The following is an 18040-nucleotide window of genomic DNA, read 5'->3' on the forward strand; positions in this document are numbered from 1 at the left end:
TTTTAGTCATGCTTCCACACAAATGCAGTGGCAACTCATTTCGGTTTTCTACGGGCATGAGAAAAGCCATAGAACTGCACATTCACTATGAAGTTGAGGTGAAAAGTCAACTCGAATCAGAAAACAAAATCGTCCTTTTTCTACATAAAGGCCACACACACTCTAAAGGTAGGGCGATATTTAGCATGGCATCTACACAGAATTAGAAAGTAAGCATCATAAAATTTAAGGGATGACAGCATCGGCTTTCTCATTGTGGTTATTTTCAACAGGGGATGGAAAGGAGGTTTGCAGCCACTTATTTGTCCACCAAGGTCAAACGTTGAAGCCTGTGGAATAATTCAGACTGAACCCTGAGAGCAGGAGTCTCACACGTTAGGCTGAAAACATTCCTAAATCCATTCTGCAACAGGGAAAATGTTTCCAGGAAGCACTGGGGGACTAGGTTACTTTTCTAGGTGGAGCTGCCTGGAAGGCAGCAGGGCACGCTTGTGCTAAGTATAGAATCAAAGAAAAAATCTGGGGCCTGGGTAAGTGTGCTAAGGATAGCAGCATTCATGAAACGGTGAGTTTAGAGCAGACGTGTCCAGAAGAAAGAACAAAAAAGAAATTTGATGAACTGTGCACTTACTATCGTTTTTGAAGAAGAAACATAGCAATTCATCAAGGGAGATACTGGAAATGCCTTCTGCAGATCTGCACAGGGACACTGAATACCATGACTGACAATACCCCTGCAAAAGGCTCTTGCAGAAAATACATAAATCATCTTCATACAAACATTTCTTAAATCAGTCCATACCTAATGCTTGAAGATATGATATTAAACTACCATAGTCTGAAGGTTTTCCTAATGGGTAAAAATACTCCAGGTTTATTGTTCCTCTTTCTCATTCTTTTAATTGACAGATACTTTACATCGAGTAAAATGTACAGATTTCAAGTGTATGATTTGATGGGTTTTGACAAATGGAAACATCAATGTAGCCACAACCAATTAAAAATAGAATGTATGCATCACTCAAAGAGGTTCTTTATGCCTCTTCACTCTCCTACCCAAAGCATCTATCACTATAGCTTAGTTTTGCCCTTAGAACGTCATTATAAATGGAATCATAACAGTATACGGTCTTTTGTTTGGGAATGTTTTTACTCAACATAATGCCTGAGAATGCATGCATGCTCCTAAGATGTGTTCACAGTTCATTCCTTTTTATTGCTGAGCATTACCCCATCGTATGAGTATACCACAATGTGTTTATCTGTTTATCCACTGATAAACATTTCTGTTGTTCTGACTATTATGAATTAAACTACGCGGAATATACTGTTCCGTGATGTTCTAACTCATACATGAAGCTTTGAAAGGACGGATAACATTTCCTTAGACAAATGATTTTAGAAAAATATGGTAATGAGATTTGTGTATGGAGCACAGTCTTAGGCCAAACTGATAAAACGGCACTGGAACTTGTCGGTGCTACGGCAGGCACCTGAAGTGCACCTGCTGAAGCTTCCTCCCTTTTCCCCCACCCCCAGGTAGCTCTGCTACATCCAACTGAGAACACGGTTCTTAATAAAACACTGACTTAACTGTCTTCCTCAAACATTAATTCCTCAGCAAAACTTTTAACAATTATTCCATAGCACTCAGTTATTCTAGGAGCTTGGAAAGCTGAATGGCTCATTCAGCTTTCACTGTTCAGCCACCTAGAACACAACCCACCCTTACAGCATTCTTTCTGGAACTCCTTTGGAAAGAGGCTTCCCCCTGCCATATTTAAGGAGCATCTCTAGGCTTTAATTTAGGGGGTCAAAAATTACAATCAAGGAGAAAGAGCTAGACTCTTAAGCTGGCTGTGGGAGAACAGGCAGCTGATGAACCTCTTAGGATGGAATCTCAATGCTCCCTCATGCTATGAATGCCATCGCGGTCCATTAGGATGATTTGACGTTAGCCCTGCATTCATAAAAGACTCCCAATTAGCCTTTGCATGATATCTACAAATCATGTTATAGATAGGGTTACAATTCATTTATGAATGAATGTTACAATTAATTTATGTATGAATTGTAAAAGCATAGAGCCTTAATATATTAAACGTAAACACTTAAAATGCTACAGTATTTGCAAACTTGTTCTCATATATATTAACTTTAACAATGAGGAACCTTAAAAACCGCAGTGTCTGAGGGCTTTCTCTACTTCCGTGAAGTCCTCTGTGTCTTGCTAAAGGACAAAATATGAGGATTAGCGCAGCGTGACCGGGGATCACGGGTGCATTCCAGAGTCCAACATGTACTCTTAACTTTCTCCATATTACATTCTGGGAAAAGGGAAATTTGCCACTTCTGCATTTGCTAAAGAGTAATATTTGTCATAATATTGTAATATACTTTCAAAGTAGTCTCATAAATATTATTGCATTCATTAAAATATTTAGACAGTCTTTCTGAGAAAAGCTAGAAGTTATTTTAAATGATTTAAACTTGTGTTTTGAAAACTAGTTTGCTCTTCTTTACATTAGTATGCTATTGTTTTCTCATAAGATCATGCTTCAGATTATAGAACAACGAATGCATAATCGTGCACATTCTTTATCCCCATTCTTCATTTTCTCAGACTTGTTTTCCATTTTTTCTTCAATTTTCTGAGACAGCCTTAATTCTTTCTGCTGTTATATCATGATTACACCTTTCTGATTTCCAAACGCTCATTGCTGCACACACTTCAGCATTCTACTTTCCAAATACATTAATTGCCTCTTCCCTTTCATTTTCTGGACTCATAGTTTGATTTAGTCAACAATATATATATAATTCTGATTGGGTTTCTCAAACACTTATGACTTTCTTAGATTGTCATATAATTTTTATCATTAAACATCCTGCATACCCAGTGCTCTGTACTCTACTGAGAAGCAATTATTAACAGAGAATGATCATGGGGGTTTATCTATTTCGACAAGTAATTAGGGGTTTAATCTGAAAAGGAGAATTTTATCTAATGCCAAGGAAATATTTATGCACAAGAATTGAGTTTCAGGAAGTAGGATGTGATTGAGGGCACACCCTTGGATTCTGACTGCCCTGGTTCAAATCCTGCCTCAAAGATTCACACTTTATAGTTTATTGAATAACCCTGAGCAATGTTCGCACTGTTCTGTCTCAGTTTCTTCATTGGTAAAATAGAGAGGATGCAAGTGTCTACCTCAGAAAGTAGTCATGAGGACCGAACAGAGGCAAAGCACTGAAAACAGTGCCTGGAACATGACAAACACCTAATAAGCATTGGCTAATTTTGTTATTATTATTATTATTAAACTTTGGCACGAGCTCCCGCTAATGGTTAGCAAATGTTACTCTCTAAAATCTTTTAAAGCATCAGAGATTCTCATGTGTCTGGACTATTTCAGGACAGGCCAAGAGGCAAAAGAATAAACTCGCTGTGGTGTCTTCCAGTCCTGAGATTTCAGAGGAGTAAGGGAATGATGACCTCCAATGCATCTTCCAGTGTCTTTCTGGAACTTTCCACGAGGTGGCACCAGTCACCCCATAGTCCCATGACAAAACGTTTTGCCAAGAACAGAAGGTGAATCCAGGCTCAAGCTCATTTGTATTGAGGACAACTTCTTCTTTGAGTGTCCAGTCAAGCCAACCGCCTTCCCCTGCCCATCAGCCCTTTACTTCTAGGAAGTAAAAATTCTTTCCAGGACAGACTCTTAGCCTAGGTCAAGCACATTAGGTTTGTCTTTCCATACACAAAAATGTAAAGAAAACAAAAGTCTCAGAAAAAAAAAAATTATAAAGCTTAGTGAAAAAAAAATACAATATTTTTTGGTCACTCACTGCTAGTTAGTTCTGAGCAAAGTAACCCTTTGGGGGAGAGGATGGTTTTCAATGAAGGAAATATTTGCAAAGAAATTAAATCCCTTAATACTGAGTAAATAGTAGATAGTAAAGAGACACATATTTTGAAAAAGGAGAATAAAGCTTATGGAAACTTGGTCTGCCTTTCCACTGTGGCAAAACCTAATTCCAGACCAGGGACAGTACTTTTTTTGTTTTGTTTTGTTTTGTTTTGTTTAGAGACAGGGTCTCCCTCTGCCAGGCTGGAGTACAGTGGTGTGGTCATAGCTCACTGCAGCCTCGAACTCCTGGACTCAAGCAATCCCCCTGTATCAGCCTCCTGAGTAGCTGGGACTGCAGGCACCACCACCACACTCGGTTCCGAGAAACAAATAGTCTTGTCACTTTGCACATATGAAAACCCTCTTTCAGGATAAAGATTAATTATGCCTCACTATGTCATATGAGTAAAAACGTTTGTTTGCCAGACCTGTCACTTTACTTCTTAGAAAAACAGCACTTACTTTTATTTTGAGGGGATGACAGGAGTGTGGGGAAGCATTTATTCAAGTTTGAAGTTTAAGGTTGTCCAGAAAAGCTCCACCAAAGGTATTCCTGAGATGGCGATTTATCTGGGCAGGAGTCAGACCATAACCCAGAACATCTCCCACAAGGTTGGAGGTTGGGTGGACAACAAGGTCCGTCAGGTTGGGTGGACACTTACAGGGAAGCAATTTCTGTCTCCAAAGAAATGGCTCTGTGTCTCCTCTCTTCACATTCTCATTCCCATTCACGGCCTTCACCCAACTAAGATGTTCCAGACTTAAGGAGCAGGCTTTGGGATTTGATTTCCTCATTTTCTCCCATATTACGACCCCATTTAAAACAGATTCTAACAGCCAGTTAGATACATTTCCACTGAAGAGGAATGCAGGGCAAATAAACTTGCAAGGAAGACTCAGAGAAAGAAAAGTAATAACATTTAAAATATTTGTGTAAATAAAAGCCATCACATCTCTTTTCTATATAATATTAAGCAAGGCTGACTAATGCTGGCATTTGACATTTACGGAAAATGTCAGACCAAGGATGTTGGCAAATCCACATTAAAATCTGAAGGAAGGTGTTCTCACATTATAATAGGATCAGTAACTGGATGACAGTTTTTTTTTTAGACATACCCCAACTGTGACAATGGAAGGCACAAAGCGAGTCTACAAAGCAGGTACTTTTCGAGATAGGAGTGTGACTAGTCTACTCTCCTGTTTAGAAGGCAGATCTAGTGTACCTGGGCCTTTTGATCATCAAAACTGAAGACACTAATTCTACTACAAGAGGTGCATCTGGCTGGCACATCAATAACAAATAGTTTGTATTAACTACTTTTTTTTCCCACCTACCTCCCACACACCAGAGCTCTGAATATGTTAAGTTCTGAACTCGGGTGAAATATTTGATTTCCTATTGGGAAGCTATGCTTTTGATTTTCTCCTGAAAGCCTACTTGTCACATACCAGGGAAAGTCAGAGAAGCTTAAAAACAAACAAACAAAAAAATCCTGTAGTGGGTCCAACCCAAATGCCCATCAATCAACAAGTAGATAAAGAAACTGTGGTACATATACACGATGGAATACTACTCAGTCATTAAAAAGAATGAATTAAAGGCATTCACAGCGACCTGGATGAGGCTGGAGACTATTATTCTAGGTGTAACTCAGGACCGGAAAACCAAACATTGTATGTTCTCACTGATATGTGTGAGCTCAGCTATGAGGACACAAAGGCCTAAGAATGCTCCAATGGACTTTGGGGACTTGGGGGGAAAGGAAGAAGGGGACAAGGGATAAAAGACTACAAATAGGGTGCAGTGTATACTGCTCGGGTGAGGGGTGCACCAAAATCTCACAAACCATTGCTAAAGAATTTAGTCATGTAACCAAACACCACCAGTACCCCAATAACCTGTGGAAAAATTGTTTTAAAAAATAAAATAATTTTAAAAAACTAAAATGTGAAGGAGAAAAAAGAAAAAAAGAAAAGCTACTGTATCCACACCTTGGCCAGCCCCTCCCAGGGAGTTCCCTGGGCTTGTCCACAGTGGGCAGCTGTTTATAGCCCAGATCTTTCACTGGATGGACGTGGAGACAGCAGGTGTAGAACAGCCAGGCTGCGCCTGCTGCCTGCAGGTGGTGCGATGGCAGGGCTGCCGTGTGCCTGCAGTGTAGACAGCAGGACTGCGTGTGCGCAGGTGTGGATGGCAGGGCTGCGTCTGTGCCTGCAGGTGTGGATGGCAGGGCACTGCGTTGTGCCTGCCAGGTTGTGGTTTCGATGGCAGGGTCTGCGATGTGCCTTGCAGGTGTGGGATGGCCAGGGGCCCTGCACCTGCGTGCTAGGTGCTGCCTCCAAGCTGCTGACAGTTCTTCCTAAGCTGTCCTGCTCTTGCCTTGCCCCACAAGGGCACAAGCCTGCTCTGATGGCTGCCACATCCTCCTTTACCTGGAGGAAAACACGAGGAGCCTCTGTGAGCCACATGTTCAGTCTCAGCCAAAGGAAAATGAGCACCTGAACTATGTCCCTTGGTTTCTGCGAGCTGTTTTTTCTATGATTAAGGAGAAAAATTCCTGAGTTACATATTATGTATCCATCATATCTCTCTTATCTTAGTTGCAAATAAATGTGGTTTACTGATGGGCTATTGCCATTTCTCTTGATCTTTTGAAAAGAAAAAAGGAAAACAAACCACAAATCCCTCTTCCTTTTAAGTCAGTCTAACTTGCTAGAGATGGGGACTTTCTATTCCCTTTATATCTATTGACCTTTCCTACACTAGATTAAGTCTTTCCATCCCTACACTTACAGAAAGCACGGCCTCCAGAGCAGGAAGGATGGGTGAGCTGCAGACAGCTGTGCTTCAGGCTTTTTGCCACACATGGCAGAGGATTCACACGATTCATCCCAACCAGCCCTGCTCATCTCCCTGGTGAGAGGCAGTAGCTTGTGAAGCAGCTGTCTGGGGCGAAGAGCTCACCTTGTCCTCGTGGAATGGTGCAGAGCAAGCAGGCACATGCAGGAATCAAGATGTAACTTGGCCTCTGTGGCGTTTCAAGGGACTAAGGTACACTGCAAAGACACCCTTTGCTTCCATGAGCTGGAATAGGGGCTGCTTGAATCCTTCTACTCTCAAGATGTCCAGGTAGTCTCACCAGCCTGAGAGTCTAACAAGGGATTTAGCCCAAGGTTCAGAGCTCTGCAGTCTCCTCCACCCAGAGAGACTCTGTTTCTACTTTCTGCAGCAAAATTCCGCACACATCCCACTTTGCCATTTAAGAAAAGGCTACTTCAATTATGGCAGAAAAATGTTTCTACCCTGATGTGCTGGTAAGATAGTGAATTTTATGGCTGATCTCCCAATGCCAGTGTCCTGAGTGTCCAGGCCACATCCTTACTCATTTCACACACGTAGATGTCCTGCTCATGTACAGAAATTGCTGTGTTGATGTTGCTTTGCCCAGGGATTATGACTATTCAGCTTTATGGTAATTTTCTTCATATAAGCCAATGTTGAGAATGCCATGCCTATGTATCCTAACACTTCCTGCATCCTTCCTATCACATCCAATGCCATGGGGCAGGAGGAGATGTGTGACAACCCATTTGTATCTGAGAGTTCTCTGCAAGTCCACACTAAAACAAACGGGAGCAGTTGAGGTCCTGCAGAGGTGTGTGATCACTCGCTGAAACAGTTACGGCTGAGGGTCAATGTCCTGACAATGACCACACTTTGCCCAGAACTGACTCTCCTGGAAACAGGTGACCTGGCCTGCCTAGGAAGTCTCTGTCCAAGTGTAGGGAGAAGCAATATCCACCTTCGAAGCCTTCTGAGCCTTGCTCTGAGCCTGTTGACCCAGCAAAGGGAATACCATGGGCCCCACCCCTCCTACCCCACAGCCCTGATATCAGCATCCATCTGCCATGCATGGAATGACTAAACACAGTGCTGCTGATGCCAAAGAGTCTTCCTATATGCACACACTCAGCAATGGCCATAGAAAATTTAGCTCTGCCCTTCCCTAACACCATCTGCCCAAAAATACAGAAAGCGTCCAATTCTGTTTGTGGCATTGATAAAGCAGCCACCACAAGCCTGAGCCCAGGCTGCACCTGCTCCTAGTTGTGGGCAAAGCTCAATGTGCTGGCCCAGAGCTGGCATGGGAGCCTCAGGAACGAGTGACCAGTCACATTCCATCCCATGCGACAGGGTAGCTCTCCCTGCTCTTGGTAAACAAATGGCCATACACAAACAATGTAGAATTGTACTGAGGTGGAAATTAAAAAAAGAAAAAGAAAATTAAGTAGAAAAATAAATAAGCTTTCCTGTATTAGGGCAGCAACAGGCATAGCCCAGACCCAGGAAAAGCCTCAATAAACACTATCTGAGAAGCTAGGACACAAAGAACGTGCTCTGGAGACTCTCCCAGCACTCCCTCAGCAAAGGGAGAAGAAAAACACATTTTCTTTTCTCTTTTTAGTATGAGTTTATAGATTCCTGTTCTCTGTAACTAGTAACTACAAGTATTTTGTTTTATCTAAGCGGCATGATGAAGGTCATGAGAGGCCTGAGCAGACCCAAACTACAGCCATCTGGGCGCCATAGCGAAGGTTATGAGATAAGCCCATGCTAGACACTAGAGCAAACCTAGATAACAGCCATCTGGGCTGCATAGCAACCATCATATGTAATCCTGAGTTACACACCTGCCACAATTTGATTAACTGTCTTTGTTCCGCCTCTGTTTCATTGCTTTCATGCCACCGAAAACCTGCTTCAAGCTAGCCCACCCCCTTTCTGAAGTGTGTATAAAGTTCAAGAGCTGTCTTTGTTCTGGGCCCAGTCTCAGGATGTTAATCCACTGGGTCTGAGTGCACTCAATAAAATCCTCCTGCTTTACCCTGAGGTCTCTCTGGTCCTCCTGATTCCCACAACAGTGCCACAAAGGAAATTATAATAAAAGTCAAATGTAAAGTAAGTGTCCTCTGAATCATCTAGTTTCACGGTTTTGAAAATGGGCTCCCTCAACACCTTGGACACCTCAGAGCTGCTCGGGGCTTTTGCATGAAGTGCTGATCAAGGAAACACTTGGCCCTTTACCATAAGCAACACAAGTTTCATTTTAAAACATCTGATATGTACAATTATTAAGTGTCAGTTAAAATAATAATAAAGGCAAAAGAAAAAATCTCCCAGTTACAGGTGTATGGATATATGAGTACATTAAATGCTTTATCCTCCTACACAGTTCTCAGCCAAACAATTCTTCACATATATTGCTTTCTTGCACAAATTGCAAAATGGAAAAAGACCAACAATTTTTTTCAAAGCTACTAAACACACAAACGCAAACACACACACACACACACACACACACACACACAAATTGTTCAAAAACCAGGACCAAAACCAGGATCAAAGCAGTTCTGAGTTTAAAACAATCATGCTGCCCATAATACATTACCACTAAACTATGGTTATTACATGTTCCCTCTATTGAAAAACTGTGGTTACAAAAAAAAAAAAAGGAAAAAGAAGAAACAAATATTTACACATGTAAATAGAGCACTGTTATTTCTGGGAAGACCATAGAAAAATATGTACCCTCACTAGAACTTTGAAAAGGGAAAGGGTAAAGTGCAGTTTGGGAGAGAAAAACATATTTGGCCAAGAAGATGCTCAGTTTTAAGGGATATAAGGATATGGGATCTGGTCCTAGGAATTCTGAATTCAAGCAGAGGGATTATAATTTCTCAGATCTAAGTGAAAAAAGCCAGACACAAAAGTCCACATATTGTGTGATTTCATTCATAGGAAATATTCAGAAGAGGCAAACTCATACAGATAGAAAGTAGATTAGAGGTTTCTTAGAGTCGGTCAGGAGAGAAGGAGAACAAAAAACGGGGTTTCTCTGTGGAGTAATAAAAATATTCTGAAATCAGATAGTGGTGATTCTTGCACAACTCTGTGAACATCCTAAAACCCTACTCTGAATTATACACACCAAAATGGTAGGTTGTATGTTGATTACATCTCAATACAAAAGGCTTTTGTAATGAAGAGCTTTAATGGCTAAATTCAGTGAAAGAAAACAGTTGAAATACAAGACAAAAGAATGGTTTAAACAGGGTTCTTCTTCTCAGAGTGAGATTTTTCTGAGCTCTTTAAACTGTTGGGGCTCAGGAAACAAAACCCCAAAAGGAAGCTCCAGGAGCAGCAGCCTCAGAAGCAAAAGTTTTCCTTTGACCTTCTCCTGCCCTCCTGCCTCCCAGCCCTGTTCTCTCCCGAGGCTGGCCTTAGAAACCACAAAGGTACTCCTCTCCACAAAGGTGAATCATAGAAACCAGAACTCCTTTCCCCAAAGCCAGCCATGAAACCTGAACATATTACTCTAACTCTCCCTCCACCTTTCTGGGGAAAAACTGGCCTCAAAGGAATGACCTGACCTACCTTGCTTGTCAATAGGTCATAAGACCCCTATTCCAGAGAGGGTCCCGCCCCACACCCAGAAGGAAGGCGTGCTGCTCAGAGAGGCCAAGAAGAAGCTAAACAGGCAGGCCTCGCTGGGTTCCCCACTTAGTCTGTGACCATTAGATCCCACCCTTTTTGTCCAATCATATTTCTACACAGCTGCCTATCCTTTGTGGAACCTAAGCATAAAACTAGACAATTTGCCCATATCTTTTAGGTCTTCAATCTGAAAGCTCCTGTGTATGCATGTTAAATAAATACGTATGCCTTTTCTTCAATTAATCTGCCTTTTGCAAGTCGATTTTTCAGGGAAACTTCTGTTCCTCTTGGCCCCTCTGATTATTCTTTTTATTCCCTCTACAGAATTAAGCACAATCTTATGCAGAAAGTATTGTTGTTACCTGAGCACTGATGAAGTGACACTGGGCAGCGTCACAAGCTATCTTTCCAAAGATTAGAAGGACAACAACCCTTTCCATTCTGTTCCTTTCCTTCAACTGTCACTACAGTGTCACCTCTTCAAATTACTTTTCTATTTGTAGTGTGATCATTTTAGCAGGAATCAAGTAAGTTAGAAACCTGACTAAAATAAATGCACACTTCACACAGAAAATAATATATTCAGATAATTCATGTGAATCACAATTAATTAATTAATTGTTCTCAAACTCCTAACCTCAAGTGATGCACCCACCTCAGCCTCCCAAAGTGCAGGGACTACAGGTGTGAGCCACCACACCTGGCATGAACAAACAATTAAGAAAATGAATGGTGATGATGTAGAAAAATATTTTTGTACCTATGATAAATCAAGAGTGTGTGTTTATCATAAATATCATCACAAGGCTATCTTTGAAGAGCTCAGAAAATACCTGCCGATATCATATCCTGACATGTTACAGAGACATATGTTATAATCCCCATTTACAAACAGCAAATTAATAGGGCAAGAGGTTAACAGTCTCTTGTGCACCTTGGAGTGAGTCAGTGACAGAGTTTTCTCCTCTAAGCCTCAGTGTTCTCCTCTTTATAATAATGGGCTTACAGTGAGCAGAGACTATCATGATGGCTAAATGTGTCAGCATGTGGAAAATGGAAAGTCCCTGGAAAGTGTCTGACACATAGTGTTCAGGAAATATTGTACACAAATATTATTAGTTCGTGTTCAAGAAGTATTAAATACAAATATTATTAGTGTTCAAGAAGTATTGTATACAAATATTATTGTGTTACTGTTACTAGAAGGCTGTTGTCTGAATATAGAAATAAAAAATTGAAAGACATGAAGAAAAACCATGGCTGAAAGTCATACCCACTGCACTGTACGTACCTGCAGCAATATATGAGCCTCCCCCAGCTTTGTAGAGAAAGTGGCTGGCAAAGGGGGCCGCACAGATGATCAGAAAGCTTGCGATGACTACAGCAACTACCCCAGGAGCATCAGGACTGCCCAGAAACCACGGTAAACTGGAGCCCCAGGAGGAAAAGAGAAAAGAAAGAAAAATATGCTTAGATTATGGATACAGCAGATTGTCACACAGTCGGTTGCTTTCATCTTCATTTTTCTAATTTCAGCCATGGGCACTGCTAGATAGAATGCCAGGGATGGGTCTGAACAAACAGGAGATCTTAGATGACCTTGGAATCAGTGATGTCCATGCTAGTGATTTCAATCAACTCCTCTTGCTCAATGTTTGTACCACACACAAGCTTCATATACTGTGGGAGCTCTTTCTTTCCATCAAGATTTTCCACTTTAGAAGCAAGAAGACCTAAGGTTCTTGCTTCTAAAGAGTTCCCCCATTTAAGTACCCACTCGGGTAGCATAGAAGTGTTTCACACCGAAGGTCCAAACACATGCAAAGGCATTCACATTATTTACAAACACTGCCTCACATCTTCTGCTAAGATATATTTGCACCATGATTATCTCTGAGAGCTGATAACAGTTACCCCAAGCCCCTAACCACAACAAAAATCTCCGCTTCTATTTAGATTGTTGGCTCTATAGAAAGTAGTGTAAGGCAATATAAAATGACAAGCAAAACCATAAAAGAAGTTTGTTTAGCTATGCTTTCCAAGCAAATCTGAGAATTTAAATCAGATATATTTAAGGCCTACCTCTTCCTACTATTTTCACTTAGAAAGATTCAAAATGAAAAGTATAGAAGTCTATAGGCGTCAAGGACAAGCAAGGCTAAGTTAATGGTACAGCTGGTGAAAAAGAGCAAGTTTGGTGACATATGGTAATCAAACAAAAAGGAATTCTAACAATCATTTTGAGTTGGATAAATACCAATCTTAACCAAATTCATCATTTCCAAAAGTCTAAAATGCTAAAATAAATTCTTGATGGTATAGATGGGGGAACGCTTAGTGAAACATATTAGTCAAGTTTTATTTTAAGAAAATATAAAACTTGATAAGAAGGCAAAGAATGTTTTTCCTCAACAAACCTTCCTGGCAAAGAAGAAATCTATCAACCAACTGGAGTCTTAGAGGAAAGAAGATGGGACGATGGAAATTTGAGAAGAGGAGTCACTCAGTGAAATGGAAAAGGAAGGCTTGGATTTTTATATGAATGACCAAGTCCTGAAGACAGGTATACCTGATAGGTTTTCACTTCCCATATCAATGCTGGCCACTTGGCATGGTTTCCAGGGCTGCTGTGTTAGACAATATTCTGCAGTTGTATTCAGATTCAGCAGGGAACAGGGCAGTGAAGAGATACTAATGTCAACTTTGAGTATGGAAATCAAGAGTTGCAGAGTGTGGGCCAAATATTTGCTGTCCTTGTCCTTCCACAGTTTATTAGGCAATTCGTGAGTCTCACATTTTACATTTTCGTTTAGTTCATTTAGAAATAGGTGGAGGTTATCTTTACAGGACAGCTTCCATGCCAAGTGCTAGGGGTATAATCACTACTAACAAGAAGCAGCTCAGAGAATAAGAAATCCATTCCACGGCTGCACTGATCACAACTAAAACTAGGTAAGTATGACAAGCAACCATATAAAGAGTGAAAGTAAATAATAGCAAGTGGAGTGAGAAGGAAAGTCAAGTCTTAACAAAAGATCAAGTTGCAAAGAGTTATCTGATTTTCTTCTTTTTTTTCCCTCATGGATTTGGCCTGAAGACAAGCCAATTGGGAACTGTGTAAAAGGTGTGAATAACAAAAATCTTTAGTTGAATTCATTTCCTAGAAATCTAGGAAAATAGGCTCCTGAAAGCCAGAGTAAATCTCCATGTTTATTTTTTCCTCGTTTTATTCCCTTAGTCCTGCCTCCAGATCAGCTTTAAATACAGGTCTGCACTGCTGCCCCAGTGGAGGCGTGGGCACTTAAGATCCCAAATGATGACCCAACCCTCTAGATAGAGGAACCACAAAAAGGAACCCTCATTGTGCAAAGAGGAGGGAGGAATCGTGGTTATGCTTTTTCCCTTTTCTCTTGCTGCTTGCTCTGTGTCACGGCTGCATGGAAATGTGCCACCGCACAGGCGGCCAGAACTCAGAATTCAACCTTTCTGGCCAGAGAAATTGGGAAGCAGTCCGAGGACCCAGAGGGTGTAAACAAAATCTCACAGAGAAGAGAGCTAAAGAAAAGACTCTAAAATTCTATGTTTGAACCTACACAAGTACCAAGCGTACCCCCAAGTTGCACATGCACAGGAAATAGACCAAGAAGCATAGCAAAGTCTTTGAGAACCAAACCACAGTTTGAAGACCATCCAGGTTCCAGAGTAAGCCCTGAGTGGTGTGTACCCCAGGGTGCAGGGCACCAAGAGCATCACATAGACTTTGAAAACTGAATTGACATTGAAACTGCCACCACAGAAGAAAGGGACAGATTGGGTTGGTTGATTGCCTGCTGAAAAAAAATAATAAAATTTTTAAAAATCAACATTATCCAGAGAATTTTAATAGTGAATTCTCCGGTGAATTTAACACGTTGAATTTTGACAACATAAAATTGAAGGTGTCCAGGATACAACCTGAAATTACTTGACATACCAACAATAATGAAAATCTGATCAATTATCAAAGAGACAGCCAACCCAAAGATGATTTAGATACACTTTCCAAATGTGATGAAATACAAATTTACAGATACAGGACACTCAGCAAACTCCAAAAGATAATAAACTCCCCCAATAAATTAGTCAAGACACATAATAAAAAAATTACCAAAAGCCCGTAACAAAGAAAAAGTCTTGAAAGCAGCCAGTGGAAAAAATCATGACATAAAACATATGCGGAAACAATCCCAAGACTCTAACTTTCTCATCAAGAATGACGGAGGCCAAAAGAGAGTGGGAAAACATTTTTAAGGTGCTGAAAGAAAAGACCTTCAACTAAAATTCTGCACGTGGTGAAAATATCTTCTAGAAATAAGGGTAAAATAAAGCCATTTGTGAAGAAGGAAAGCATAGAATGTGTTGCCAGCAGACCTGTTCTACAGGAAATGCTAAAGGAAGTTCTTTGGGCTGAAGAGAAATGACACCAGAGTGCACGTGAAACTTCAGAAATGGAGGAAGAGCAGCAGAACTGCTTAATATCCGTGTAAATAAAGTAGACTCTATTTCTTGTCTTAGTTCCTTTAAAAGATATTTGTTAGAATTTTAAAAATCAGATTAATACAGTAGAAAAACATAGGTGTTGGAATCAGAGTGACCTGAGTATTTACCACTTTCCTTCAAGGTAACTTTGGACCAGTTACTGAAGCTCTTAGAAGTCTCTTTTCCTATAAAATAGGGACGTTTGTATCTATCCTTTAGAACTATTAGAAGAATGACTTACAAAGTATGTGAAGTCTGTGGCATATAAAAAGAAACCAGTAAAAGGCGTTTCTTTTCTTTTTTTCTGTTTGAGACAGAGTCTTGCTTTGTCATACAGGCTGGAGTGCAGTTGTGCATCATAGCTCACTGCAGCTTCAAGCTTCTGGGTTCAAAGAATCCTCCTGCTTCCTCCACCCAAAGTGCAGGGTTAACAGTCATGAGCCACCATGTGTGGTAGCTTTTACTGCTGTTATTATCAAGATTTCATTATTACTGCACAGCAGGGGGTCTTGTGTTCAGCAATAGGAACATGCATTCTTTCCCTTAGCTTGTATGGTCAGCCCTCTGTATCTGGGTTTTGCATCTGTGGATTCAACCAACCATGGATCAAAAATATTTAGGAAAAACACAACAAAAAATGTCAACACAACAATAAAAATCATACAAATGTTAAAACAGTACAATATAACAACGATTTACCTAGTACATACATTGTAGTAGATATTAGAAGCAATTTAGAGATGATTTAAAGCATACAGGAGGATGTGCATAGGTTATATGCAAATACTATGCCACTTTATATCAGGGACTTGAGTGTTCACAGATTCTAATATCCTCAGGGGCATGGGTCCGGGAAACAATTATCCAAGGATGTTGTGGGACAACTGGATGGCTGTACACTGTTTTTGATGTGCCACTGAAGTTGGAACATCTCTTTAAATGATAGCTTAGAGTGTAGTAGTCATGTTTGGGCAAAGTAAACTACTGATACAGAAAGTTCTACAAAGTTCTCATACCGTCTCTCATGGGAACGTTTTCTGTCCATTTACCTCCTAAAAAGGCAGTAGCCATGTTCCATATCACATGATTCTACTCCTACAAACCTAAAACATCAGTAAATGGGAGCAGACACCTGACCCAAAGCCAGGTGACCTCTGACCCATGCCTTCTGAAGAACAGTTTGAAAAGATGAGTTGGAATCATCCCTGTGATCCCCTAGGAACCAGAACACTGAGAAACCAAGGGGATGAGCAGCAGCGCAGAAGCTCACGGGAGGCACTGATAGCCCGGTCCAGGTCCAGATGAGCCAGGGAAGCCAAGGGCTCAGCAATCCTGAACCAGGTCGCACAGAGGGCAGAGGAAGCAGCAGGACCCTCAAGGCAGCGGGCAGCGGAGGGGATGTAAGAAAAGGAGGAGACACACGATGAGGGAGAGGAAGAAACAGAGAGCAAGACAGAAGTGGGGAACAAATGCGCCCCAGAGCTGCTGTCATTCCTGACCACTGCGAGTCCCTGCCCTTTCAATTGTTCTAGCAAAGGAGCCCAGCTTTTGATTCTGAACCCCCCGCACAAGGCAGGAACCACAGATTGGCATTTAAAGGAAGGGAGGGCCTTGGCTGCCTGGAGAGTTTTGATCACATAGAAATAGCCTCCAAGTCAGATGCCTGAGTGCCGTCACCATGTGCTTTGTTTCCTGCCTATGCCTGTAACATTCAAAAGTGCATAACATCAAGCATATTACAAAATTTGTTGGAATTTCCTATTTTCTAGCTAATTATATTCCATAATTTTCATAGATACCACACTTCCATTACAGAATTAAAATCCTCAGTCATAATAAAGAATTGTCTTGTAGAATTGCGTAGAGTTCATGCACTCTCTGAAGTAAAACTGAGCCAATCAAAGAATCTTCAACACAGAGTGAATTAAGTGCATGCATTTGGGAATTGAAACATGATATGGGAGCTCGTCTGCTTATTAATTGTGTGACGATGATAGACTTTAGTTTTCTAATACAGAAAGCAGTATTCTTTTCATAGGCTTATAGTGAGGATTCATTGATATAATATATGAAAAGTGGCTGCATGCAGTAAGCACTCAAGTATATTTGCTATGATTATTATTAATTATGACACCTTGTAATAAAATGGTCTTGTCAACAATGTGGCTGATACTAACAAATATCATCTAATCTCATGGATCTAGGGTGGAGATAGGCTTTAAGTTATCTATATATATATAAGAACATACACATATGCACGCACACACACATACATTAACACTGAAAACCGAAAGACTGTCCTTAGAGGCTATAAATGTGGTGTGTGTGTGTGTATACACACATATATAATGATATATATTTTAGATATATATATAAAATGTTATATACCTATACAATTTTTGGAGGATATTTTTGTTTGGTTGGTGATTTATATCGTTTCAATCTCTTAGATCTTGATTGTATCTCAGAGAAAACTGAGTTGGTTTTCTTGTTCTTTATTTGAGCTTGTAAAACTACAGCCTTGTCTTTCAAGGTTTTGGACTCTGCCTCGTAGAAGCATCTCTAAAAATCCATTTGTCTCATTAAATATAGTTCAGTGCTTAACTTACATAATATTGAACTTCTATTAGTGTCTATTAGAACACGAAGCAAGATTTACAATGGAAATGTATTTACATATAATCTATACAATCACAATGTGGATAATTAAAGGAAAGCATGTGTGAATCTGTGAAAGGATTAAAGAATTAAAGACTGGTTTTAAAGAGAGTAAGTTCTGTTGATTTTTCAATCAATTGGTAAACTGGCCTATGAAGAGCTCCTTGGGCAGGTGCTGAACTGAGGATGGCGGCCAATCAGTCCAACAACAGATGTTGTATAAATAGTTCTGGGGAATTCAATTTATTTTCCCAAACAGATTAAACTTTTACAGAATTACATTTTCTAGCAACTTATTTCATAACCTTATTCTAGTAGATCTAGACTGAAAATCGTCGGCCAAAAGTGTACTGAAATATGGTATCAACATATTCTGTGTAACTATATCATTTTATATTTTTCTAACATTTCCCTTTATACATAGTATTTTCTAGTAATTATTCGAGAAGTATTC

General features: G+C 40.4%; 1 protein-coding gene across 1 annotated transcript in view; it reads right to left on the reverse strand.

Moving 5' to 3' along the window:
• The window catches only part of TMEM182 (transmembrane protein 182), an 88676-nt gene that overhangs the window by 7973 nt on the left and 62663 nt on the right, over positions 1-18040 (reverse strand). The window contains 2 exon segments of the mRNA XM_017864936.1: positions 11702-11806; positions 11809-11838. Of these exon segments, the coding sequence (XP_017720425.1) occupies positions 11702-11806; positions 11809-11838 (135 nt within the window).

The sequence above is a fragment of the Rhinopithecus bieti genome, unplaced genomic scaffold (genome assembly GCF_001698545.2).
Source record: "Rhinopithecus bieti isolate Rb0 unplaced genomic scaffold, ASM169854v2 scaffold_76666, whole genome shotgun sequence".
In the NCBI taxonomy this organism is placed as follows: Eukaryota; Metazoa; Chordata; class Mammalia; order Primates; family Cercopithecidae; genus Rhinopithecus; species Rhinopithecus bieti.